This window comes from Nicotiana tabacum, chromosome 15 (assembly GCF_000715075.1).
Source record: "Nicotiana tabacum cultivar K326 chromosome 15, ASM71507v2, whole genome shotgun sequence".
Lineage (NCBI taxonomy): Eukaryota > Viridiplantae > Streptophyta > Magnoliopsida > Solanales > Solanaceae > Nicotiana > Nicotiana tabacum.
The window spans coordinates 94386599-94411137 of NC_134094.1; the positions used below are offsets into that span (position 1 = coordinate 94386599).

A 24539-nucleotide genomic window follows, 5' to 3' on the forward strand; every position below is an offset into this window, starting at 1 on the left:
AGTCTGACTGACATTACAATTTTGTATATATACAGTTAATAAGATTGAAACTAGATTAAACTAGCATAAATGAGGAACCATAAAAACATCTACTATGTTTTTCCTAAAAGTAAATAATTAAAATAAATAAGGGAACCATATGAGCCTAAAGTGAATGCTTCTTTTATGTTTTTCCGTAAAAGTATTTTTGGCGTTACTCGTATTACATTTTAAAAGGAAATTAGAGATATAGAATTGCGGAATAAGAAAGTAAACGAAAAGTTGATAGAATAGTACCACGACTCAAAGAAGAAAGAATGAAAATCCCATTTAATTAAAGAAATAACCAATATAATTGATTAGTTTTTGCCTTTTTCTTTTATTTTTTAGGGATAATTACAATGATCTTCCTCAGGTTTTGCCTCGTGTATATACAATTTTCTAATGTCAGACTAATAAAATTTTTCTGTTGGTTTGCGAGATTACGCTTGCTTCTTTTATTTTGATTTTTTTGTCATCATTATTTTAATTTATTTTTCATTGACAAAAAAATTGCCTGATTACCCATCTTCTTTAGATTTTGCTCTTTTTATTAATTTTCAAAAATCCTCTTTGGAGGTTTCACATAATATTCAAGATGACTTCCAGTACTATAATTTAGTGTAAATAATATATTTTTTTAAAGTCGTGCAATAGAAAAACTTAAATAGAAATAAAAGCATCAACCTTTGCTAATACTAGAAAACAAAGAGCTCGAGCCCAGGTGGGTACAAAAAAATACAAAGGAAAAAGTGATTACTGATAACTGGTACTAATTGAAGCTGATTGGATTAGATGAAGCATAGTACTTTTACGTAAGCAGAGCTCAAAAAGAACCTGCAGCATATATTCACCTATTGCGTACGTAAAGATTTGATCAGAACCTATTATTATTATTGCTAGCTATAATACCTATCATCGCGTTGGACTTGGAGTTTTCATATTACAGCAGAATTGTACAGTCTTTTAAGTACACTTTGTACAATACAACAAGCCAAGAGAAGCAAAAATATTAAGAGCATTAATTAATGAATAAGCTTAGCCTGTGCCAAAAATTTAATGTGGTTTGCCTTTGCCCATTGAGATTCAACTCAAGAGAGGAAGAAGAAGAAGAAGCCAAAGTTAGAAAACTATCTCTGCATATAACCGTTGCTTCAACACGCGTCTCAAAAACTCCTAGCTTTTATTGTCTTCTTAAGTACCAACTTATCTTTGTATTCATCTCTTCTTTATCTCTTTTTATTTGGCTTCTTTAGCTTTTTTTAAACTAACCCCTTTCCTCAAAGTTTACACCCATTACTAGCTACCTCCCTTCACTGTTTCTTGATTTTCCGGCGAAGGTTACAGCTTGTTGAATGTGTAATCAGTCGCCGGCGGCAAGGTGAACCCATGTCTCAGAAAGCTATGGTTCCCGCCGGCGCCGGCAACAGAAATGGGGGTCAGCTGTATCCTCCACCACTGGCTTCACATGAGAACATTGTTAATGACCAAAATCTGTTCAGGGAGTGTCTCAAGAATTTCCACTCTGTCATGGGTACAAAGTACACGTAAGCGCAACTTACCGTATATTTAATTTACTGGTGTATTTTTTTTTTCTTCAAGAAATTACCGTGATTGATTCAACAATGAGTTTTCGGGTTTGATAAAATCAATTTTCTGGACCAAATCCTATATATATATGTGAGAAAAATAATTAAGTATATATGTGTGCGGAAAATAAATAGAGTTAGATATACATTTTGAAATTATATCAAGAGCTACATAATTTAAATTTTGGTTCCGCCTAAATACTAACTTAAAAAAAGAAGGAAAAAGAGACGGAAGGTTCTGTTTATTTAATCTTTGAATTGGTTTTTGTTGAAGGGTTCCTGTGATTGGAGGGAAGGAGCTAGATTTGTATGTTCTCTATGTAGAGGTGACTAAAAGGGGTGGCTTTGACAAGGTTCAGCTTCTACTAAAAATATTTTGCTTTTATTTTATTCTTATATTTTACATTTCATTTAGATACACCTTTTTTTATTAATGATATATAGGTTGTGGAAGAGAAGAAATGGAGAGAAGTGAGTTCAGTATTCAAGTTTTCTCCAACCACAACTAGTGCTTCATATGCACTGAGGAAACACTATTTCACTTTGCTTCATCGGTTTGAACAAGTTTACTTTTTTAGACGTGAAACTCCCTTGCTTGACAAAACTCCAGGTTAGTAAATTTCCAATATGTGTTCATTTGTGTACTTATAATTTTTTGTCCTTATTAAGTGACTAGCATTTTTCCCATTAATGATAAAGCTCAAGGATTAATTTGATCTTTTACTACAATTAGATGCATTCAATTTCCAGTTTTCCACCTCTCCCCAAGTCATTTCCTCTCCTCTCTTCGCAATACCTCGGATGAGTAATTACTAATTAGAGGATCTTCATTCTGCCACGTGTCATGTGTCATAGACTTCGAGACATGGGATATAAACTTTAATTTATTGCTTAAATTCTGGCGTGCATAAAGTGGAGTATTATTTTTGTTACTCATCTAGTAGTACTATTTTAATTTTTTACTAGGAGTCTTTTGAAATTCTTTTATATATTTTTTATTTTAAAATTATTACAAATACTTCTATGTCGTTTATAAAATTGCAAATTTTTATTTCAAAAATTCAAGAATGAATGTTCGAATTAAGATCGAAAATATGATATTTAACCCTTGTATTTCAAACTTTACTAAAATTTTGTAACGGAAATTCATGCCAATTGTATTTCAAAAATTTGTATATAGTCAGCTAATTCATTAGGACACGTACAGTAATAAATACTTGGGTTAAAGTAAAATGTTGTTGAATTTCATACCTCGTTATTTTTGTTTGTCTTCTCGTCTATGGCTTGTGGTGCTAAATTGTTCTCGTGGATTTGTACATTTGAGGTGCAGATTTTCTGATCGGTAATTTTCTACTTTTGAAATAGATTTTTTTCTATTTGGGATCCTACTCATTGACTCGACCTTTTTGCCTCTAAAAAATCCTATTTAACTCGAGTACCTTCCAAGTCAAATCAACCCTTCGATATTTAACTTTGTAATGGTATAAATAGGAGTTATGTTTCATAATATCTTGCATTTATCTTGGTGTATTGTATACGGTCAAAATCGAGTTTGCCATTCATATGATTAGTCAAGATTGAAAAATAATGGATCGGGGGTCGTCATTATAATATCGAGATATGATGTAAAGCCGGGTTATCGAGCTCGAGATCCAGACCGATCAATACCGAGCTCGAGTCAATATCGAGTTATGATGTGAAGTGGTGTTATCGAGCTCAAGAGCCAGAGAATGATCAATACCGAGCTCGAAATCCAGAGATCGACCAATACCAAGACCGACCAAGATCGAGCTAAAAGACAAAGAGTCGTTGTAGCCGCACTAGGGGAGAGAATCTCGGCGGGAATTAAGAAAAAGCTAATTAACTAATCTATCATGGAATTCCCATTATGTATTTTTAATTATATCCAAAGTAGGATTCCTCCACTATATGAAGAGTGGCTATCATTTCTATAAGGGACATTTTAACATTCAAACATCAAGACACTCTCATATTTCAAAGATAATTGAGATTTACACACATATAGTAAAGATGATCCTTTTTTGGGCTTTGGGCATTGATTCATCTTGCTCGTTTATAAATTATTCTCCACTCAATTTGAGTTTGTATTCCATTCCTTTTTTACAATCAATATTCGATATATTTCTACTTATTTTTCTAATTTGTACCAAGTTATACCACGTATCCTTAGAGCTACGTATAAATTTAACTCTATCCTTTTTTCGGGTAAACAGTTTGGCGCCCACTATGGGGCTAAGAATAACAGTAGTTATTTGGTATGAATCTCTGCAAAACACGCCATTTTTACACTTGCTTTTGGAAGTGTCTTTGATTTCAGGTTAAAAACGACGAACTCTCAATTAATGGCCCTACTTATTGACAACGAAGCTTGCCTTTAAGATGAGAACAATAACCCGACGACCGAAAATGAAAAGCCACTCGTCGATCCTATTGGAACTCGGGCCGCAGATCCAATCGACGTTAATTCACATGTGGCCATCGAGGCGAACCAAAGTTCCGACCTCGAAAACAGCATTCATGGTGGAACTCAACCTGTAGTTCGAAATACCCAAAATGTTGGAGAAGACGGGATCAGCCTACATATGATTTTTAAAATATTTCAAGTTCAACATGTAGCAATAGCTCAGTTGTAGAGCCAAACCCAGGCACCGAGCAGGGGCGAGCCCGGTCCACCCCGAGAAGTCACCCATGAAACGGGGCCAGCTGTAGTAAGATCAAATGAACAAGAATGGGGGACTAATCCTGAAATTATTAAGATGTTAGAGGAACGAATTGAGTCAGGAGAAAAGAGGATTGAAAAAACGACAAAAAAGTAAAAACTTATAACTCCAAGGTTAATCAGATCACGGGGGAACCACCAGTATTGAAGGGCTTGGATTCCAAAAAAATTGTACAAAAGCCTTTCCCCCCGAGCGCGGCTCCTAAACCGATCCCCAAGAAATTTCGCATGCCTGAAATTCCTAAATATAATGGAACGACCGACCCCAATAAATATGTCACCTCTTACACATGTGTCATTAAAGGGAATGATCTAGAAGACGACGAGATTGAATCCGTACTATTGAAGACGTTCGGGGAAACCCTGTTAAAGGGGGAAATGATATGGTACCATAATTTACCGCCTAACTCTATAGATTCTTTGGCTATGCTTATAGATTCTTTCGTAAAAGCACACGCCGGAGCCATAAAGGTCGAGACCAGGAAGTCAAACTTTTTCAAGGTAAAGCAAAAAGATAACGAGATGCTAAGAGAGTTCGTATCTCGTTTCCAAACGGAACGAATGGATCTACCAGCGGTCGCGGACGATTGGGCTGTACAAGCTTTTACTTAAGGACTGAACGAACGAAGCTCGATAGCTTCACGATAGTTGAAGCAGAATTTGGTCGAGTACCCGACTGTTACCTGTGGCGATGTGCACAATCGATGTCAATCGAAGATCAGAGTTGAAGACGACCAGTTGGGACATCGACCGAGAACCAAGGTCGAACGAAGACCGATATCGGTCGTATAACGGAGATCGTAGGGGTAGCGAACCTACATGCAACTCCGTATGAGGCAAAAGGAGAAGTGATCGAGGCCAAGGGTCTCGGGGGCTGTTGAACAAGAATGGGTTCGACAAGCATATCAGACCTAAGGAAGCACCACGGTTATCCGAATATAACTTCAACATCGATGCATCCGCCATCGTGTCAGCTATCGAACGCATCAAAGATAGTAAGTGGCCTCGACCTCTGCAGTCCGATCCAGCCCAGAGAAATCCCAATCAAATGTGCAAATATCATGATACCCATGGCCACAAAACCGAAGACTGCAGGCAGTTGAGAGAGGAGGTAGCCCGTTTATTCAATGAAGGGCACCTTCGAGAATTTTTAAGTGACCGGGCCAAAACTCATTTCAAAAATAGAGATTTCAATAGACAAAAAGAAAAATAAGGGCCACAACACATCATCCACATGATCATCGGAGGGATCGATGTCCCCCAGGGACCGGTGCTTAAACGCACTAAGATGTCTATTGTAAGAGAGAAGCAATCTCGGACTCAAGATTACATACCTAAAGGAACCTTGTCCTTTAGTGACAAAGATGCGGAAGGAATCGTGCAACCCCACACCGACGCACTGATAATATCTATACTTATGAATAAAACTCAAGTTAAGCGTGTATTAATTTATCCAGGTAGTTCGGTCAACATCATTCGATCAAGGGTCATAGAGCCACTCGGTCTACAGGACCAGGTCGTACCCACTACCCTGATACTGAACGGATTTAATATGGCATGTGAAACTACTAAGGGAGATATAATCTTGCTAGTAAACGTGGCCGGGATCATCCAAGAAACAAAGTTCCACGTAATTGAGGGCTATATGAGATATAACGCCCTGTTCGGGAGGCTATGGATCAACAACATGAGAGCAGTGTCCTCGACCCTTCACCAGGTTCTGAAATTCCCAACATCGGAGGGAATCAAAACGGTCTACGGGAAGCAACCAGATGCAAAAGAAATGTTTGCCGTGGATGAAGTGATTCTGATATCTTCACTATCATTGACAAAGGGATCAGATTCGAAGGAGGAACATGATGCTAAATAGAAATTACAAATGTCAGCTTCGACCCAACTAAAGAATCGAAAGACTGACAAAGATGATGACTATGGGGTCCCTTAATCCTTTGTGGTCCCCGATGATTCTGACGCTACCCAATCAACGGTCAAAGAACCGGTGAAAATCACGCTAATTGAACATTTGCCCGAGCGAAAGGTATACCTGGGCACGGGGTTAGATCCCGAGCTCAGGAAAAAGTTTATTCAATTTCTTATAGCTAACATGAACTGTTTCGCTTGGTCCCACCTTGACATGACAGGGATCCCACCAAAAACGACCACTTATAAACTAAGCTTGGATCCGAAATTCCATCCGATAAAGCAAAAAAGAAGGCCCAAGTCCGAGGTCAAACATGCCTTCATCAAGGATGAGGTAACCAAACTTCTTAAAGTAGGATCCATTGGAGAAATAAGATACCTTGAATGGCTAGCAAATGTGGTGGTGGTCCCTAAGAAGGGAAACAAACTTAGAATGTGTATAGATTATAAAGACCTGAATAAAACATGCCCTAAGGATTCTTTTTATTTGCCCAATATCGATCGTATGATCGATGCCATTGCTTGCCACAAGACTCTCAATTTTCTCGATGCCTACTCCGGGTACAACCAAATACAGATGAATCCGGAGGATCAGTAAAAGACCTTGTTTATCACTAAGTACGGTACCTACTGTTATAACGTAATGCCATTCGGTCTAAAAAATGTTGGTGCAATTTATCAACGCCTAATAAACCGAATATTCAAAAAACAAATAGGAAAATCAATGGAAGTTTATATTGATGACATGTTAGTTAAGTCCCTGGGAGCAGAGGACCAATTAAAGCATTTGCAGGAAAATTTCAACGTACTAAAGAAGTACAATATGAAGTTCAACCCCGAAAAATGTGCATTCAGGGTTGGCTCGGGCAAGTTTCTTGGTTTCATGGTGTCAAACCGAGGAATCGAGATCAACCCCGATAAAATGAGAGCTATCGAGGACATCACGGTAGTAAATAATTTGAAGGCTGTGCAAAGGTCAATAGGGAGGATAGCCACCTTAGGACGATTCATTTCGAGATCCTCAGATAGGAGCCATCGATTTTTCTTACTTCTTAAGAAGAAAAGCAACTTTGCATGAACTCCGGAATGCCAGCAGGCTTTGGAAGAATAAAGCGGTATTTATCGAGCCCACCTCTGCTTCATACCCCGAAAGTGGACGAACAGCTTTAAGTGAAGTCCACAGGTAGCGGTAAGTGGAGTCCTGGTTAGAGAAGAACGAGGTACGCAATTCCCTATCTATTATGTTAGTCGGACCTTAGGCGAGGCCGAAACTAGATATTCCCTATCTGATACATATTGTAACAACTTATCCTTTTTGAAATATTTTGCACAAACCTGAGCTTTCGGGTCGATTGGCCAAATGAGCCATAGAAATCGGTGGATACGATATTGAGTATCGACCTTGAACCGCTATCAAATCTCAAATCTTGGCTGACTTTTCATCAGCCCTGGTACCTGAGATTGAAAAAGAGCTACTGATAAAATCGGGCCCTCTTCGGAAGTTTGGACCCTTTTCACGGACGGTGCCTCGAACGCGAAGGGGTACAGATTAGGCATTGTACTAAAATCATCCACAGGTAATGTAGTCACACAGTCTATCAGAACTACAAAATTGACTAACAATGAGGCCGAGTATGAGACCATGATTGCAGGTCTCGAACTAGCTAGAATCTTGGGAGCGGAGGTCGTAGAGGCTAAGTGTGATTCCCTCCTCGTGGTAAACTAAGTTAACGGGACTTTTGAAGTTCGAGAAAATCGAATGCAGAGGTACTTGGATAAATTACAGGTGACTCTACATCAATTTAAAGAATGGACTTTGCAACATGTACCCCGAGAATAGAACAGCGAGGTCGACGCTCTTGCAAACTTAGGTTCATCGGTCGAAGATGATGAACTCAACTCGGGGACTGTCGTACAACTCATAAAATTGGTCGTCGAAGAAGGTCACGCCGAGATAAACTCCACAAGTCTAACCTGGGATTGGAGAAACAAATATATAGAGTACTTCAAGAATGGAAAGCTTCCATCAGATCCAAAGGAATCGAGAGCTTTTCGCATAAAGGCAGCATGGTTCACCCTGTCCGAAGACGGAACGTTGTATGGAAGGACGTTCGATGGACCATTGGTAATATGTTTGGGACCATGAGATACCGATTACATCCTACGAAAAATTCATGAGACACTTGTGGAAACCATTCCAGTGCCGATTCGCTGGTCCACAAAGCAATCATAGCAGGGTATTATTAGACCGATATGGGCAAAGATGCGAGGAAGTTCGTTCGAATATTCGACAAATGCCAAAGACATGCGCCCATGATTCATCAACCCGGAGAGCTACTCCACTCGATCATATCTCCATGGCCTTTCATGAAATGGGGAATGGACATAGTCGGCCCCCTCCCATCGGTCCCAAGTAAAGCTCAGTTTATTTTGTTTATGACTGATTATTTCTCTAAATGGGTTGAAGCACAAGCTTTCGAGAAAGTCAGAGAAAAAGAAGTGATAGACTTCATTTGGGACCACATCATATGTCGATTCGGGGTGACAACTGAGATTATATGTGATAATGGAAAACAATTCATTGGCAGTAAAGTAACTAAATTTCTCGAGGATCACAAGATCAAAAGGATCTTATCAACACCATATCATCCTAGCGGGAATGGACAAGCCGAATCGACCAACAAAACCATCATCCAAAATCTTAAGAAGAGATTGACCGACGCCAATGGAAAGTGAAGAGAAATACTACCCGAAGTCCTATGGGCATATCGCACAACATCGAAATCCAATACCGGAGCAATGCCATTCTAGTTGGTCTATGGCGCCGAAGCTCTGATCCCGGTTGAGGTCGGAGAACCTAGCATCAGGTTTCGATATGCAACAAAGGAGTCGAATAACGAGACCATAAATACGAGCCTAGAATTATTGACGAAAGACGAGAGGCCACTCTCATCCGATTGGCTGCTCAAAAACAACAGATTGAAAGATACTACAATCGAAGAATCAATCTTCGACATTTTAAAATCGGGGACTTGGTACTAAGGAAAGTCACCCTCAACACCCAAAATTCGAATGAAGGGAAACTGGGTCCGAACTGGAAAGGACCATATCAGGTTCTCGAAATCGTCGGAAAAGGATCCTACAAGTTCGGCTTGATAAACGGCAAACAACTACTAAGAAATTGGAATGTGTCACACCTAAAACGATACTACTGCTAAGGTACGATCCTCCCATATTTGTTTATTTCGAAATTAACCCTTGCAGGTTTACGACCAGAAACAAGGATGGATTATTCAACTCGAAGCCTTTAGGTCTGAAAGCACGCATTGCACTCTTTTTTCCTTAGACCGGTTTTGTCCCAAATGGGGTTTTTGGCAAGGTTTTAATGAGGCAACCATTGATTGTGCTAACGTAGAACAATTCAACAGTATCCGAGGCCTCTTTACAATCAACCTCGAATACTGGGGGCATTGTCCTCGAATATATCAAGTTCGATGCAAGAACGTTACTTCATGGCAACAAGGTCTCGATAGGAAAAATTTGTAAGGGTTAAATGGTCAAACGAACCATACCCGCGTAGTTTGCTCGAGCCCTGGCACAAAACATGAACACATGTATAATGACTTATAAAGAGAAATTTCTTCTTTACCGATATCTCATATCTCAAAAAGATTCTTCTACTTCATGTTCCCGATCTATTATGCAAATAGGCTTAAGGGTCGACCATGACCGGAGTTTGAATAATAACCCCATAAATCGGATTACCCCATAAACCGGGGACTGCCAACCGAAAAATCAATGAGATCAAGCTCCATATAGCCTAAGGGCTACATTAATTCGAGTTCGAGCAAACACTTACTCGACCATTAAGCCTAAGGTATATTCTTAATTTGAGTTCGGACAAACACTCCTAAGGGCTACTCTTTCTTAGAGTTTGAGCAAACACTCACTCGACCATTAAGCCAAAGGGCTACTCTTTTTTCGAGTTTAACCAAATACTCACTCGACCATTAAGCCTAAGGGCTACTCTTTCTTCGAGTTCGAGCAAGAACTCTCTCGACCATTAAGCCTAAGTGCTGATGACGTCCAAATCAACTACTAAAAAGTAAATGGATACGGTCGCATGCAATATAATTTACCTAACTATGAGTCGAGGTCGAATCCCACAAAGAACAATATATAGGCGATTAGGAATGTAAGAGAATTATCAGTTATTATGCAATGCCAAACACTTAGAATGGTCGTTGAGAAAATATTATAGCTAAATGCGAAAACATAAACTAACCTAGAAAGCAAGTAAAATGATCAATGGCTACGAGCATGGGTGCATCGGGATTTACACTCAAGTAACGATCCAATATATTTCACAATTTTATAAATATGAACGAGTTTATTATTTATTAGCCTCGGATAATAATTCTATATTAGCTTTTATCGAAGATTAACAAGACTTCCTAATTGAATTATCCCTAAAATAATGAAGAGATTAAGCACACCCAAATATGGCTACAAGTAGTTCATTCCTATTCCTAGGTAGAATCTATAAAGTGAGGGTTAATGCTTCAAGTTCTTGTTAATTAATCTTTCTCAACCCCGAACTATTTTTTCCAAAATTAATCCGAAGCAAATGAGCGAGTCATAGGTTTAGCTAATCTCTTTGAAAACATTTAAGAACAAGAATAATTAAAGAAATAATAGCTAGGCCGAAGATATGGGCGAAAAAGGTCCCGGGCAGAGCTGTGCAAAGTTACTTTTTTTGCCAATTTAAGGACTGCCAGTGATTGCTCTTCGCGTTCGCGAGAGAACCATCGCGTTCGCGAAGAGCAAAAATTTTTGCCCAGATTTAGACCTTCCCGTTCGCGAGCGTACCATCGCGTTCGCGAAGGTCAAAAAATGTTTGCCCAGAATTTGGCCTTCGCGTTCGCGAAGGTAATCTTCTTCGCACAGGCTTATTTTTCGTTCAGGCATTTCGTCAAACAGTGTGTGCCATCTTTTCCTTCTCGTTTTTCAATCAACTTCAGCACACATCTTGCCCAAAATTTACACTAACAATCACACACACACTCAAGCAACCTTACTCAGCAAGCACAACGAATTTCACACACGAATTTGATATTTTAATACTCAAAATTTGAACCCTAAGGACCAAACAACCATGGTTGTTCTTCTATTCTTTTACACCAAGAAAGAGAAGAAAGAGTTAAGAGACAAGAGAGGAAATTACATACCTTGCAAATGAGCTTGAAGATTATGGACTTGAAGATTATGGTGAAGGAGTAGTGAGAGTTGTTCTTGAGCCAAAAGGGAACAAAAGGGTAAATTGTTCGTTTCCAGTGTTTAACAATTTTAAAACTTACCTGACCCTACGCGTTCGCGAGGGCACGGTCGCCTACACGAAGAGTAATTCTGGCCAACAGTCGCGAACGCGAGTGAAACCACGTGAACGAGAAGAATTAGAAAATACCACTGGACGCGAACGCGAGGTTTTGTCGTGAACGCGAAGACCCGTTTCTGCAATTTCCCAGCAGTTACTGGTTTGGACTGCTCGGACCATGCCACTTGCTCAAAACAACTCCAAAAAATGTGAAACTTGGCAGATTAGTCAAAAACAATATGCTAAGCTATTCTAAAAAAGAAAATTTCAAAAATGACCGAAAAAACTTTGAAAACGATGGGTTGCCTCCCACCAAGCGCCGCATTTAACGTCGTGGCACGACACAGATCAAATTAACCACTTTTCTCGCCACTTGGACGATATGAATTGGGTACCTAACTTGGAATCAAGCTTGCGACCACAAGCAATGGGGGGTGGTGGTAAATAAATGATCAAGCCAAACTTTAATTTTATCATTTTGAACTTCTTGACTTTCATGTGAGGAGTGTCATTTTGCCTTCTTGTTCCCTCAAATTGTAAGATGTATGGTCTTTGCCTTTCCTCCTCACAATCCCTTATTGACTCGTGTAGTTCAAATCCCATATCACCGCACAAGTCCAATGTTGAAAAGTGCTTGGAATGTGACATCAAACCTCCAAATTGCAATTCTTACCGCATTTTGACATCCTCCTTTCCCCTGGACTAGAGTCAATCTCAATCATATTTTCAATTATACCGGTTGACTCTAATTTCATATTTTTCTTGACATCATTAACACTCATGGAGTCGGTTAGCGGAAGTTCAATGCTTGATTCCTCAAAATAAATCTCACTTTCTTCCTCGATGTTAGACTCTTCTTGATATCTTTCCACACTCTCAAGGTGGTGAGCATAGTGATCCTCAACCAATATTTTTATTTGATTTTCTATGGTGCGGATATTATCATCATTTTGAGTTAGTACTTATTTTAAGTCATCGAGTGCCAAGCTTTGCTTTTCCTCATTTTCAAGAATAGCCTCTAACATGAGCATCATCCTTTCATTTTGAGCATTTGAGAGTTCTTCTTGGTTTTGATCAAGTGCCAAGAAAGAATTTTCGGCTTTCACATCTAAGGAAGGTTCTTGGCTATTATCCACTTTCGAGACTTTTTGGACCTCTAAAGCTTCAAGCATTTCTCCCATTTGTAAGTTTAACCTTTCAAGCACCAAATTATTTTGAAAACTATTTTCCAAAAGCTCCTCCAAGGCATTTTGCTCTTTGTTTCCTCCTTCAAGTAGGCATTCTAACATGAGCTTAAACTCTCCATTTTGACCATGCTCTATTTCTTCCACTTCCATATCCCTATAATTTTCATTCCAAAAAGTAGAATCATCATAGCGGGGGCTTGGGGAAGGGAAGGATAAATAAGCACAATCATCCCAATAACCATTTTGACGATCACACTTATCACAAATACTCCACTTGTGGGTTTGAGATTGTGCACACAATCCACCCCCGGGAGAATTTAAATAATTTTGCCACGAGTGTGGTCCTCCATAATAAGGACAGGGGTCATCAAAGTATGAACAACTACCATCCGACCAATTTTCATTATGTGATGCCATTTTTTTTTTAAAACTAAGAAAATAAACAAGAAACAAACAAGAAAAATAGACCAAGGTAAGAAAGATAATTACACAAATATTCACAAGTTCGGACCAAAGTACTTACGCTTATTTCTCAAACAACCTAAATTACGCCAAATTGTTCCCCGGCAACGGCGCCAATTTTGATGACGTCCAAATCCACTAATAAAAAGTAAATGGACACGGTCGCATGCAATATAATTTACCCAATTATGAGTCGGGGTCGAATCCCACAGAGAATAATATATAGGCGATTAGGAATGTAAGAAAATTATCACTTATTATGTAATGCCAAATACTTAAAATGGTTGTTGAGAAAATATTATAGCTAAATGCGAAAACGTAAACTAACCTAGAAAGCAAGTAAAATGATCAATGGCTACGAGCATGGGTGCATTGGGATTTACACTCAAGTAACGATCCAATATATTTCACAATTTTATAAATATGAACGAGTTTATTATTTATTAGCCTCGGATATTAATTCTATATTAGCTTCTCTCGAATACTAACAAGACTTCCTAATTGAATTATCCCTAAAACAATGAAGAGATTAAGCACACCCGAATATGGCTACAAGTAGTTCATTCCTATTCCTAGGTAGAATCTATAAAGTGAGGGTTAACGCCTCAAGTTCTTGTTAATTAATCTTTTCCAATCCCGAACTATTTTTTCCAAAATTAATCCGAAGTAAATGGGCGAGTCATAGGGTTAGCTAATCCCTTTGGAAACATTTAAGAACAAGAATAATTAAAAAAATAATAGCTCGCTTCATAATAAATAAAAATCGTTCAATACATAAGCACAATAAGGTATTTAATCCACACTTTAAATATGAATATTTTCATAAACAAGATTCAAGTGTTGGAAATAAATACTACACACTTAGATATACAATACAAAGCAAGGAAATGAAGAAATAAGCATAAAGGAGTAAGAAATTCTCAACCAAAAGATTCAAATCTTCAAGACCCAAGTGTGTATGCAAGAACCCTAGCTCCAAAAACTTGTTCTCTCTAGTATATGGACTGAAAATAATCCAAAAATCCTCCAAGATATGATATGATCCTGATAAATGAGCTAGGTTGTGTATTAAAATGGTTTGGAGTCAAAATTGTGAAATTCCATAACTGCCCAATTTTTTCGCCCAGTTTCTTCTTCGCGTTCGCGAACAATACTTCGCGTTCGTGATATCTCCTTCGCGTTCGCGAAGGTTTGTCTCCCGCTTCATCGCGTTCGCGATTATACCTTCGCATTAGCGAAGGTTGGCTTCCTCCTTCTTCGCATTCGCGTACAGCATCTCGCGTTCGCGAAGGCTTGTTGTCCTGATGCTTTGCGACGCGAAGGGTAATTCACTGGGCAGATCCCCTTTGTCCATTTTAGCTTCTTTTTGACTCGTTTTCACTTGATTTCTTCACCATCACTTCTAAATCACTTGATACCTGAAATATGCCAATAAATCTCAATAAATGCCTTAGTTTCTCAACAAAATCATACAAGAGGCTAAGTACAAGAAGAGATAAGTGGGTAAAATACCAACTTATCAAGTGCTACTCTTTCTTCGAGTTCTAGCAAACACTCACTCGACCATTAAACCTAAGGGCTACTCTTTCTTCGAGTTCGAACAAACACTCACTCGACCATTAAGCCTAAGGGCTATTCTTAATTCGAGTTCGAGCAAACACTCACTCGAGCATTAAGCCTAAGGGCTACTCTCATTTCGAGTTCAAGAAAACACTCACTCGACCATTAAGCCTAAAGGCTACTCTTACTTTGAGTTCGAGAAATCATTCTCACTCAACCACAAAGCCCAAGGGCCACATTGATTCAAGTTCGAACTATTACCCTGAACCAGAGACTACGTGTCAAGCTTAAAAAGGCTACTCTGCTTCGAGTTTGAGCAAATCATTTCATTTGACATCTATCTATCAAGCCTAAGGGTCAGCTCAGTTCAAGTTCGAGTTCGAGCATTCACTCGGGGGCTACCTATAAGGAACGGTCGAATGGAGTACTTACTATCAGTTCTTACTATCTCAATCTTGGACCTTCGAATAATTATTCAATGCTAAGGCACTTTTGACCTTTGTACAAGTTAACTAAAGGCGAAAGATTCAGAAGATATGAAAGGAAGAAAGTTTTTATATTCATGTAAAAATCATTTACAAGGGAAAGACGGCCCGATCATATTTCTTTACAAAAGACCAACACGGTCTTATAAGAAGCACAAAAAATATTTAAATATTTTTTTAGTCCTCTCCGGGAGCAGCATTTTCGCCCTCGAGGCCCCCTTCACTTTCAGATCCGCTCGTACTCCCGGTATCATCATCATCGGGAAAGGCCAATACCCTGGCTTCGGCTTAAAGCTCCTTAGCTTTTTCGATCTCGGCTGTTGGATCGAAGCCACGAGCATGAATCTCTTCGAGAGTCTCCTTTCGAGACAGGCATTTAGCATGCTCAGCAACCCAGTTTGCCCGAGCTTGAGCAACCTCAGCAACCTCTTTTGCTCGAACTTGAGCAGCTTCGACATTAGATCGATAAACGACCATCATTGCATCAGCATTGGCCATCGTTTTCTCGACCTCTGTTTTGGCCGCTGCAAGTTCTATGGCCAATCTCTCTCGGTCAGAATTTACTGAGCTCAATTGAGACTAGAACTCCTCGATTTGTTTGGCTTGCACCAAGGAATCTTTTAAGCTTCGAAGTTGGGCCTCGGACGAAGCCAGTTGAGTTCGGGCAGTCTCCTTTTCTGAGGCGAGGCGGTCCATGTTCTTCCACTCCTCGGCCTCCGATGTCACTACATCCACTTTAGCACGAAGCTGCCTAATCACATCGAACTTTTGCTTGACCTGCGGGACCGGATTATTAGCCATCAATCCCGAGTCAATATCATTAAATTCAAAGATTCTTTGTACCTGCTCGGCCAGCTCAGCTTGTCCTTTCCGAGATGCTTCCAGCTCGGTCCGAAGTCCTTTTGACTTCTCCTTCTCTCTCTGCTCACTGAGAAGCTTTAAGGCATCTCTCTCCTCAGTAAGCTTTCGAACTTCGGCCTCGTACCGGCTCAGCTCCCCTCAGGATTGGAAAAATGCCTCGCGATGAAGCACAAAAGCCTGCCAAAATAAGAAGGGATTATACAAGGAAAAGAAAACACAAGTATGAAATTTGGTAAAGAAAGTATGAACTTACCCGATTCAGAGCCTGTTGGGCTTCGTTAAATAGGCAAGGCACTCCCAGCTCGCTCGAGCTTTTCCGGAGCCTCCAAGTCACTCGGGCTGGTGACATCTTCTACCCCGATAAAATAACCACGGAAAGGATCCTCCCCTCCATGGGTCCCTTCCCCGTGACACATATCAACAGCTTGAGCATCACGTATCATCGATTGGAAAAAATAAGGGAAATAGGGGGAATTCCCGATCTCTATCATCCCGAGTAGGTCTTTTGGGGCACCACTTCCGTCTTCGGGGTCCCCAAGATCAGTTTGTGCACCAGCATTCACCGCCTCTTTGACGGTCTCTTTACCCCGAGGTAAAACATCCTCGGTCTCCCTCGGCTCGGTAACTTGGGTCGAAGCCCCCTCCTCGATCTCATCAAGCCTGGTCGGAGCATTTTCTTCTTCGTCATCCCTCCTCGACCTCATCAAGGCGATTCTGAGTATTGGTACTAGCCCGAGCACGGCCCAACAGCTCGGAATCATTTTCTTCTTCGTCATCCCTTTGACTCAGGACTGACTCTATGGTCAAAGGGATTACGTTCACCTTGGGTTTACGAGCCGCTCTCTTTTTGGGTTTTTGACCCTCAAAGTCCGAGGCCATTTTTCTATTAATCGCCTTCTCCGGTTTTGAGAAAGGCGGTAAAACCTTTTCATCACCTGATGGGGGTCTCACAACCGCATCTTTTCCGATACCTACGAAGAAAGAAAAGTAAGTAAAAGTTATGCTTGAAAACATATTGAACAATAAGCAAATTGGTGAGTCAAGAAGAAGGTTTACCGTGAGTACGAGCTTCCCACCGGACCTTTAACAAATTGTTCCATGCGCGCTCGGCATATGTCGACGTCGAAACCAGGCTCCTGACCCAGTTCTAGAGATGGGAACCTCTCCTAGTATCCAAGCAACGACTGTATCAAGAAAAGCACTAATAAGTAAAGATGAAGAAGTAAAAACAACAAAAGCTAAAAACGAAATCACACTCACGGTTCATATTCTATTTCTCGGGAAATGGCATACTCTCAGCCGGGATTAAGTCCGAGGTCTTCACTCAAACAAACCGGCTCATCTAACCCCGATATTTATCTTCATCTATGCTCGAGGTGAACGCCTTGGTGGCCCGGCGTTGAAGCTTTATCAGCCCACCTCGGTAAAGACGAGGGCTATATAATCTTACAAGGAGGTCGAGGGTGAAGGGGAGCTCGTCGATTTTGCTCACAAAGAAACAGAATAGTATTAAAATCCTCCAGAAAGAATAATGTATTTGGCCGAGGGTTACTTGGTACTTTCTGCAGAAGCCGATGATGATTGGATTGAGGGGACCTAGCGCGAAAGGATAAGTATAAACACTCAAGTACCCTTCCACGTGGGTAGTGATCGCTTCCTCCGATACCGGTATCACAACCTCTTTGTTCTCCCAACCACAGTCTTTATTCACCAAATCAACAAGGCTTTGAGGTATCGAGCATATATATCTCGATACTGGCTCACATCGACTAACAACCGACGAAGGTTTCTCGACCTTAAAGTCAGAATCGATAACACATCCCCCGGGAATGAGTTCTTCGAGGCGTGGTTCCACCATCGGTTTCTCACCGGCCGACCGAGATGAGAAAGCAGCCTCTTTATGAGGAATGGTTTTAGATATCTTGGCCATCTAAATTTTCAAGAACAAAGAAGATGGGAAATTGAAATATTTTGGTGTTTGACGAAGAACAAGCAAAGAAATTCTTAAAGCTGGAAATAGAGAACTTTGGAGAAGGCGAGGAACTGTGAAGGTTGGAATGAGAAGAGTTGAAGGTAAAGGTTTAAAATAACAAAGAAGGGGGGCTATTTATATATTTGACAATGACGGTTCAAAATCAACAGTGGCCGACCATCGTCTGACGCATATTTAATGCCTTGGTAACTGAACCGACGAGACATTTGTCACATACGTCATAATCGGGCTCGACGCAGACGTCAGTGTGTATCTAGTCAGAGGTTGAAAAATCATATCGTTTCTCGCTACATTCTTTCCGAGAAACGAGGGGACTATATGTATACGGTCCTAAATCACAAACATGTCCTAAATCAAACACCCATTAAGTACTCACTTTAGGGTTGGGCCACAACCTTAGCTAGAAATTTAGCTACTCATGCAAAATGAAGAAATACAAGAAGAAATTAAGATAGAATGCATAATAATTGATTAGGGAAAGAAAATCAAATGTTTAGAAGCTAATCTAGTACAATATTACTCAAAACAGTAAAGAAAAACGGCTCAGGTGCTCTCCCAAAACAAAACTTGCCCTAAAAATGACAAAAAGTTCTATTTATACTAAGCTGAAAATATCTGACAAAAATGCCCCTGTGGAGGTTGTGCGGCCGCATAATTCTGAGTGCGCTTCGCACTCTGAGCTTGACTGGTCAACTGGGCCTTCTGCGGTTGCATAAAAGTGGGATGCGACCGCACTTTATCTAATTATGCGAACTGCACATTTCTGAGTGCGGCCGCACACTTGACTTGGGCCTTCTTCTGCGGATTGCATACTTATGAATGTGGCCGCACCTTTGAATCCCGCGGTCGCACAATAATAGTGCGATCCGCATAGCTTCAATCAAGGCTCTCTGATTCTGGTCATTTGCGGGCCGCATAATAGTGAGTGCGGCCGCACAATAATGGTGCAGTCCGCATTTCTTCAGCTTGCCCAAAATTCCAACTCTCTGCATCTCTCTTCTGTAGCCGCACCAAAATTATACGGTCCGCATACTATGAAGCTAATCTGACAGGGCTTATTCATTGTGTGCAGCCGCACACAGTATTGTGAGGTCCGCACTGTAAGCATTTTTGCCTTATTTTGGTCTTTGTCCAATTTTGACTTTTTTTTGAGTTAATTTTTACTTTTTCGGCTCGTTTCCCAATATTCCTGTAAGAAAGCTCATTTCATTAGTTCTCGAGAATACCTTTAAGCATTTTTGAGCTAAAACGCAAGTGAAAGAGAATAAATAAGCGGTCAAAATCCATATTTATTAACTCCCCCAAACTTAAGCTTTTGCTTGTCCTCAAGCAATTAAGGCAATTCCCATCTCTACTAGAAAAATGGATATTTCAGCTGGCCTAAGATGAATCAATCACACATCAATTGGGACCAACAATTACCGACAACACGCATGAATTATCAACAATGCAATGATTTGACCTTTTGAGTACAATAGTTCTAATGTGACACTAGAGCATCAAGAGTTGACTTTATTCATCAAGGAAGCTCGCTCTTTCATTTAGGTCATTGTGGATTCCAAACTCCTCCTCCTCTACTCTCCATTAACATATCTCACTTTAGAATGTAACACTCAATGCAAAAATTGTGAAAAGTTTGTTCATCTATCTCAAAAGAATGTCACAAGTCTAGTTCTAAGTACCATAAACTTGCTCCTCATGTAGATCACCACTAATGAAAGCTCGCTCGGCTTGAAATCACGTAGGGCTATTTCGACATGTAATGAAGGCTTTTGGACTAGGGAGGGAAATATCGGAATGGAATTGGTTCAGCTTCTCTTTAGCACTGCATATTCTCTTTTTGGCTCATACTTTGTCGTCTCTTTGAGTCAATTCCTTTTTCCTCAGGGGAACTAGAGAGATGTAATGTCACTCTTTCTTGGTAATGACATTCATTTTTCTCCTTTTCTATTTACTCCATGCCTTTCATCATTGTTTTCTTTGAATCCCTTCAACTTTCTACCTTATTCACTTTCTTTTTGGCATTTTTCTTTTTATTCTTTCTTTCTTTTCTTTTCCTTCTCTTTTCTTCCTTTCTCTTCTTGGTACCTTTTATTTTCACTTTCAAACTCTTCGTCTCTCCCCCAAACTTATATTTTTGACAATTATTTCTCAAGAATGCTAAGGAAAGATTGGGTGCCATAAAGGCTTGTAACGTGGTTATTGAAATAAAGAAGGCTTAGGCTCAAATGGGTTGACTAGGGATATCACATTGGTAGGCTATGGTTGATTTCAAACTTCAAATCGGATCAAGGAGAGCCTACAATCATTTCTCAAGCCAAGCTACACTTAGAATTTCGCCTAAAAAAACATTCGGGGCAAGTTCTAGACTATTAGCACGGGAACTTGGACTTGCAATTCAATACATCCCCTTTCACGCTGCTGGATTGCTAAAGAGAATGGAGTCGAGGGCCCACAACAACCCTAGTTAAGGTTGAGAATCACAAATGGCTCGGCTGAACCACTCGACTGTTTAAGTCAACACAAGAGTCAAAAAGTCAGAACTAGAGCTATTTTATGCTAACAACTCTGTTTTTAACAATAAGGTCGGAGGTAAATATGTTGGTACCAAGTGAAGCATGCTTGAGACTTTTTTATTCATTACTACTATATTTGCCTAAACATAAAAGAAAATGGACTCAATCCCTTAAGAAGGTTGTCACGTCATCCATCGTTTGGGAAGAGCCACCCGGTTCACACAAAACCCACCTTTGGAAAGAACCATGGCATTAAGAAAACCAAAGGCTTATTGATCACTCAGACATAAAAAAAAGCTAACAAATCAAAAAGAAATTATTAAAGTAAATAAGAAGTTATACTACTAAGAAAGACAAAGTAAAGAAGCTATGAAATAAACTACGGAAAGCAAGATAAATGAATATACAAACCGAAGTAAAATGAATATATACATAATAGAGACTGAATATATACACCAAACGAAGGGGGAGAATATATACATACCAAAGAGAAAATAAAGATAAAGGAAAAATAGTATAAGAGTTATTACAGGCCACATGTCAATCAATCAAAATAGACCACCCCCGAATAAAAATAAGCATTGTCCCCAATGCTTAATAAAAATAAAAACAAGGAAGGCTAGAGAGTTAAGATAACTCCCTATGTGATCTCAGTCTGCATGGGATCCGCAACACCCTCTGTCTCCTCTAGCTGTATCTCATCATCACCTGGCTGAGGGACAACAGGGTTTTTGAGCATCTGGATCATCTCCTCAGCGGTGTGGGCAGTCGCAACCGGCTCCTCAGATTGGCCGACTGCTATATGTGATGCCTCTAGTACTGCTGGTGCTGAAGGTGCTCCCTCCATAAGTAAGTCCAGTGGTAGATCTCTCGCAGATGCAATTTTGGCAACCACTTTCCTCAACTTGTCCACTGATCTCTTCGATGCCTGAGAGCATCTTCTTTGTTTGCTTTCCCAACTCCTCAATGACCTCCCCATGTGCCACTAGAGTCTCCATAATAGTCTTCTGGTTGTCCAGAATCTTCTTCAATGTTTCCTTCACTGACAGAGGTACCTTTGGTGCTGCTGGGGCTGCTGACTGAACAACACTGGATATGTCAGGCAGCTTTGAAGTAGCTGCCTGCATCTAGTTGTTGAGACTCGCAGCGCAGTCTGTGGATAAGTGGATAAAGCTGGCACTGATAATGGCACTGAGAATGAAGCTGGTGGTATAGAAGACGACAGTGGTGGCATGGGTGTTATCCCGATGGAAGGACCGACCATCATACACCGTTGAAAAGTCGCTGGTGCATTACATAACCCAAATGGCATCCTCAAGAATGTAAAGGTACCATATGGACAAGTGAAATTAGTCTTCTCTTGGTCCTCAGGAGCAATAAGAATCTGGTTGTAGCCGGAGTATCCATCCAGGAAGCAATAAAAAGCACGTCCGGCCAATCTATCCAACATTTGATCAAGAAATGGAAGCGGAAAATGATCTTTCCGAGTGACTTTGTTGAGCTTCCTATAGTCCATGCACACTCTCCACCCGGTAACAGATCTTGTGGGGATCAATTCATTCTTGTCATTTGTTATCACAGTCATGCTCCCTTTCTTTGGGACACATTGCACCGGAGAAGTCCATGAGCTATCGGAAATTGGCTAAACAACCTCGGCATCCAACCACTTTATGATCTCATTATTGACCACCTCTTGTATTACTTCATTTAGCCTCCTTTGATGTTCAACGGAGGGTTTGGCACCCTCCTCCAATATAATCTTGTGCATGCAAAAGGCGTGGCTTATGCCCCAGATATCTGCCAAGGTCTATCTGATTACTCTTTTCCTCCTTTGTAGCACCTCCAATGTGGACTCTACCTGCATGCTAGTCAAACAAGAAGAAAGGATAACCGGTAAAGTAGAAGAAGGGCCAAGTAATTCATACCTAAGATGCGGAGGCAATGACTTTAACTCCAAAGTGGGAGGCTCCTCGATTGAGGGCTTTGTTGGAGAATTCTTCCGGTTGTCAATATCCAAAGATAGCTTGCGGGCCTCATAAGTGTACGACCCCATTCCTTGCAATGCATTGACACACTCCACATAGCCTTCTTTCTCCTCATCATCATCAAAGTTGAGCAATACGGCTTTCAAATTATCCTTAACATTCATTGTGGCATTAGCATCATCAACAATTACTTCGGTCACTAAACCCACGAATGAACAAACTTCGTTGCTATTTGGCTGCCTCATCGATTTGCACACACGGAAAATTACCTTTTCGTCACCCACTTGGAAAGTGAGCTCACCGGCTTCCACATCAACAAGAGCCTTCCCCGTAGCAAGGAAATGTCTACCCAAGATAATAGGCACCTCGTAGTCAACCTCACAATCAAGGATCACAAAGTCTGCTGGAATGGAGTGCTTGTTAAAACAACTAAGCAAAACAAAGACTTTTAACCGAAGGGGTCGTTTGGTATGATGGATAAGCAAAAATAATCCTGATATAAAAATTTAGTATCTCCTTATCCCTTATTTGGTTACTAATTTTAGGATAAGATATCCCAGGATTAAAAATAGTACATGAATAACTTATAACTGTCAGATGATGGAATACTAATCCCAGGACAAGTTATCCCAGGATAAAAAAATAATATCAGGATAACTAAAGCATAACTAATGATAGTATAACTAATTCCAGCATAAATAATCTCAACATAACTTGTCTACAGTCCAAAGGACCCCTAATAGTATTTGCGGGTGTAGATTCAAAATTTTACAATCACCTTCCTTGGTCTTTCAAATTAATAGAATATCTTGTTTTTTGGGGGGGAAAATGTTACTATTACAATATTCAATGGTTGATCACATTGGATATCCTGAATTTTCTTGTGTATTTAGTTTCACAGAGTTTCCAAGCCGAAGGGACAATTGATGGCAAATTTGACTGTGGTTATTTGGTGTCCATCAAAATGGGATCTGAGGTTCTCAATGGAGTACTTTACCATCCAAACCAACCTGCTGCTCCCTCTTCTTCTAAATCAACTGCACAAAATTGCAGTGCAATTGTACCTTACAATCCACCACCTCACCACCACTCGGGACGGAGGAACAGGAGGAGGAAGGGAGGAGATCCAAATCGCCCGAAACCTAATAGGAGTGGATACAACTTCTTCTTTGCTGAAAAACATTCCATGCTCAAATCTCTCTATCCAAGTAGAGAGAGGGAATTCACAAAGATGATAGGAGAATCTTGGAACAATCTCTCTCCCGAAGAAAAAAGGGTAAGCATACTCAAACTCGATCATTAGAGAAACTAAAATTTTATAATATTGGACTCAAACGTGCTTAAATGAAGTGACATGGACAATGAGAATTCATATAGCCGACTCCAATTTCCTTGGAATTTTCACTACCTAGGAGCATTGAGAGAGTTTGATGCTGATTGTTAGTTTATACAGGTATATCAAGACTATGGGGTGAAAGACAAGGAGAGGTACCAGAAGGAGATGAAAGAGTATAAGGAAAGAATGCAGATTACATCTTGCTACTAAAGGTAGAAAAGAAGCAAGGTATACTTCATTTTGCATGAAGAGATCAACATGTAAATTTTGCATTCCAACGTAGTTCAAAAGTGCAGCTTTTCCGTGGATCAAACATTGTTATAGCTGTGATGTAAACTAGTCCAGTACTATTTTGAAAAATGCAGCTTTTTGCATGTGTTTTCCTAGACTAACCTCATGCTTATAAGATGATCTTGTTTATCAAACTTGAGGCATCATAAAATTCTAAAGTTCTACAACTTATAGCAAAAATAGATCTTTTTTAGCATTAGGATGCCACCTGATGTCCACATT

At 40.0% G+C, this 24539-nt stretch overlaps 1 protein-coding gene across 1 annotated transcript; it reads left to right on the forward strand.

The window, feature by feature from the left end:
• Positions 1–873: 873 nt before the first annotated feature.
• On the forward strand, positions 874–24451 carry LOC107779738 (high mobility group B protein 9). Its single transcript, XM_016600218.2, has 5 exons — positions 874–1565; positions 1882–1960; positions 2052–2217; positions 23584–23966; positions 24144–24451. The coding sequence occupies exons 1-5, from the start codon at positions 1408–1410 to the stop codon at positions 24234–24236; spliced, it is 879 nt and encodes a 292-aa protein (XP_016455704.1). The 5' UTR covers positions 874–1407; the 3' UTR covers positions 24237–24451.
• Positions 24452–24539: the final 88 nt, after the last annotated feature.

What these genes read in the sequence shown, in the direction of transcription:
- LOC107779738 (XM_016600218.2), top strand. Translation starts at nt 1,408, where the DNA reads ATGTCTCAGAAAGCTATGGTTCCCGCCGGCGCCGGCAACAGAAATGGG. An exon ending in CTTGCTTGACAAAACTCCAG is followed by an intron (nt 2,218 to 23,583) that starts GTTAGTAAATTT and finishes TTGTGTATTTAG; the next exon opens with TTTCACAGAGTTTCCAAGCC. An exon ending in TCTCTCCCGAAGAAAAAAGG is followed by an intron (nt 23,967 to 24,143) that starts GTAAGCATACTC and finishes TAGTTTATACAG; the next exon opens with GTATATCAAGACTATGGGGT.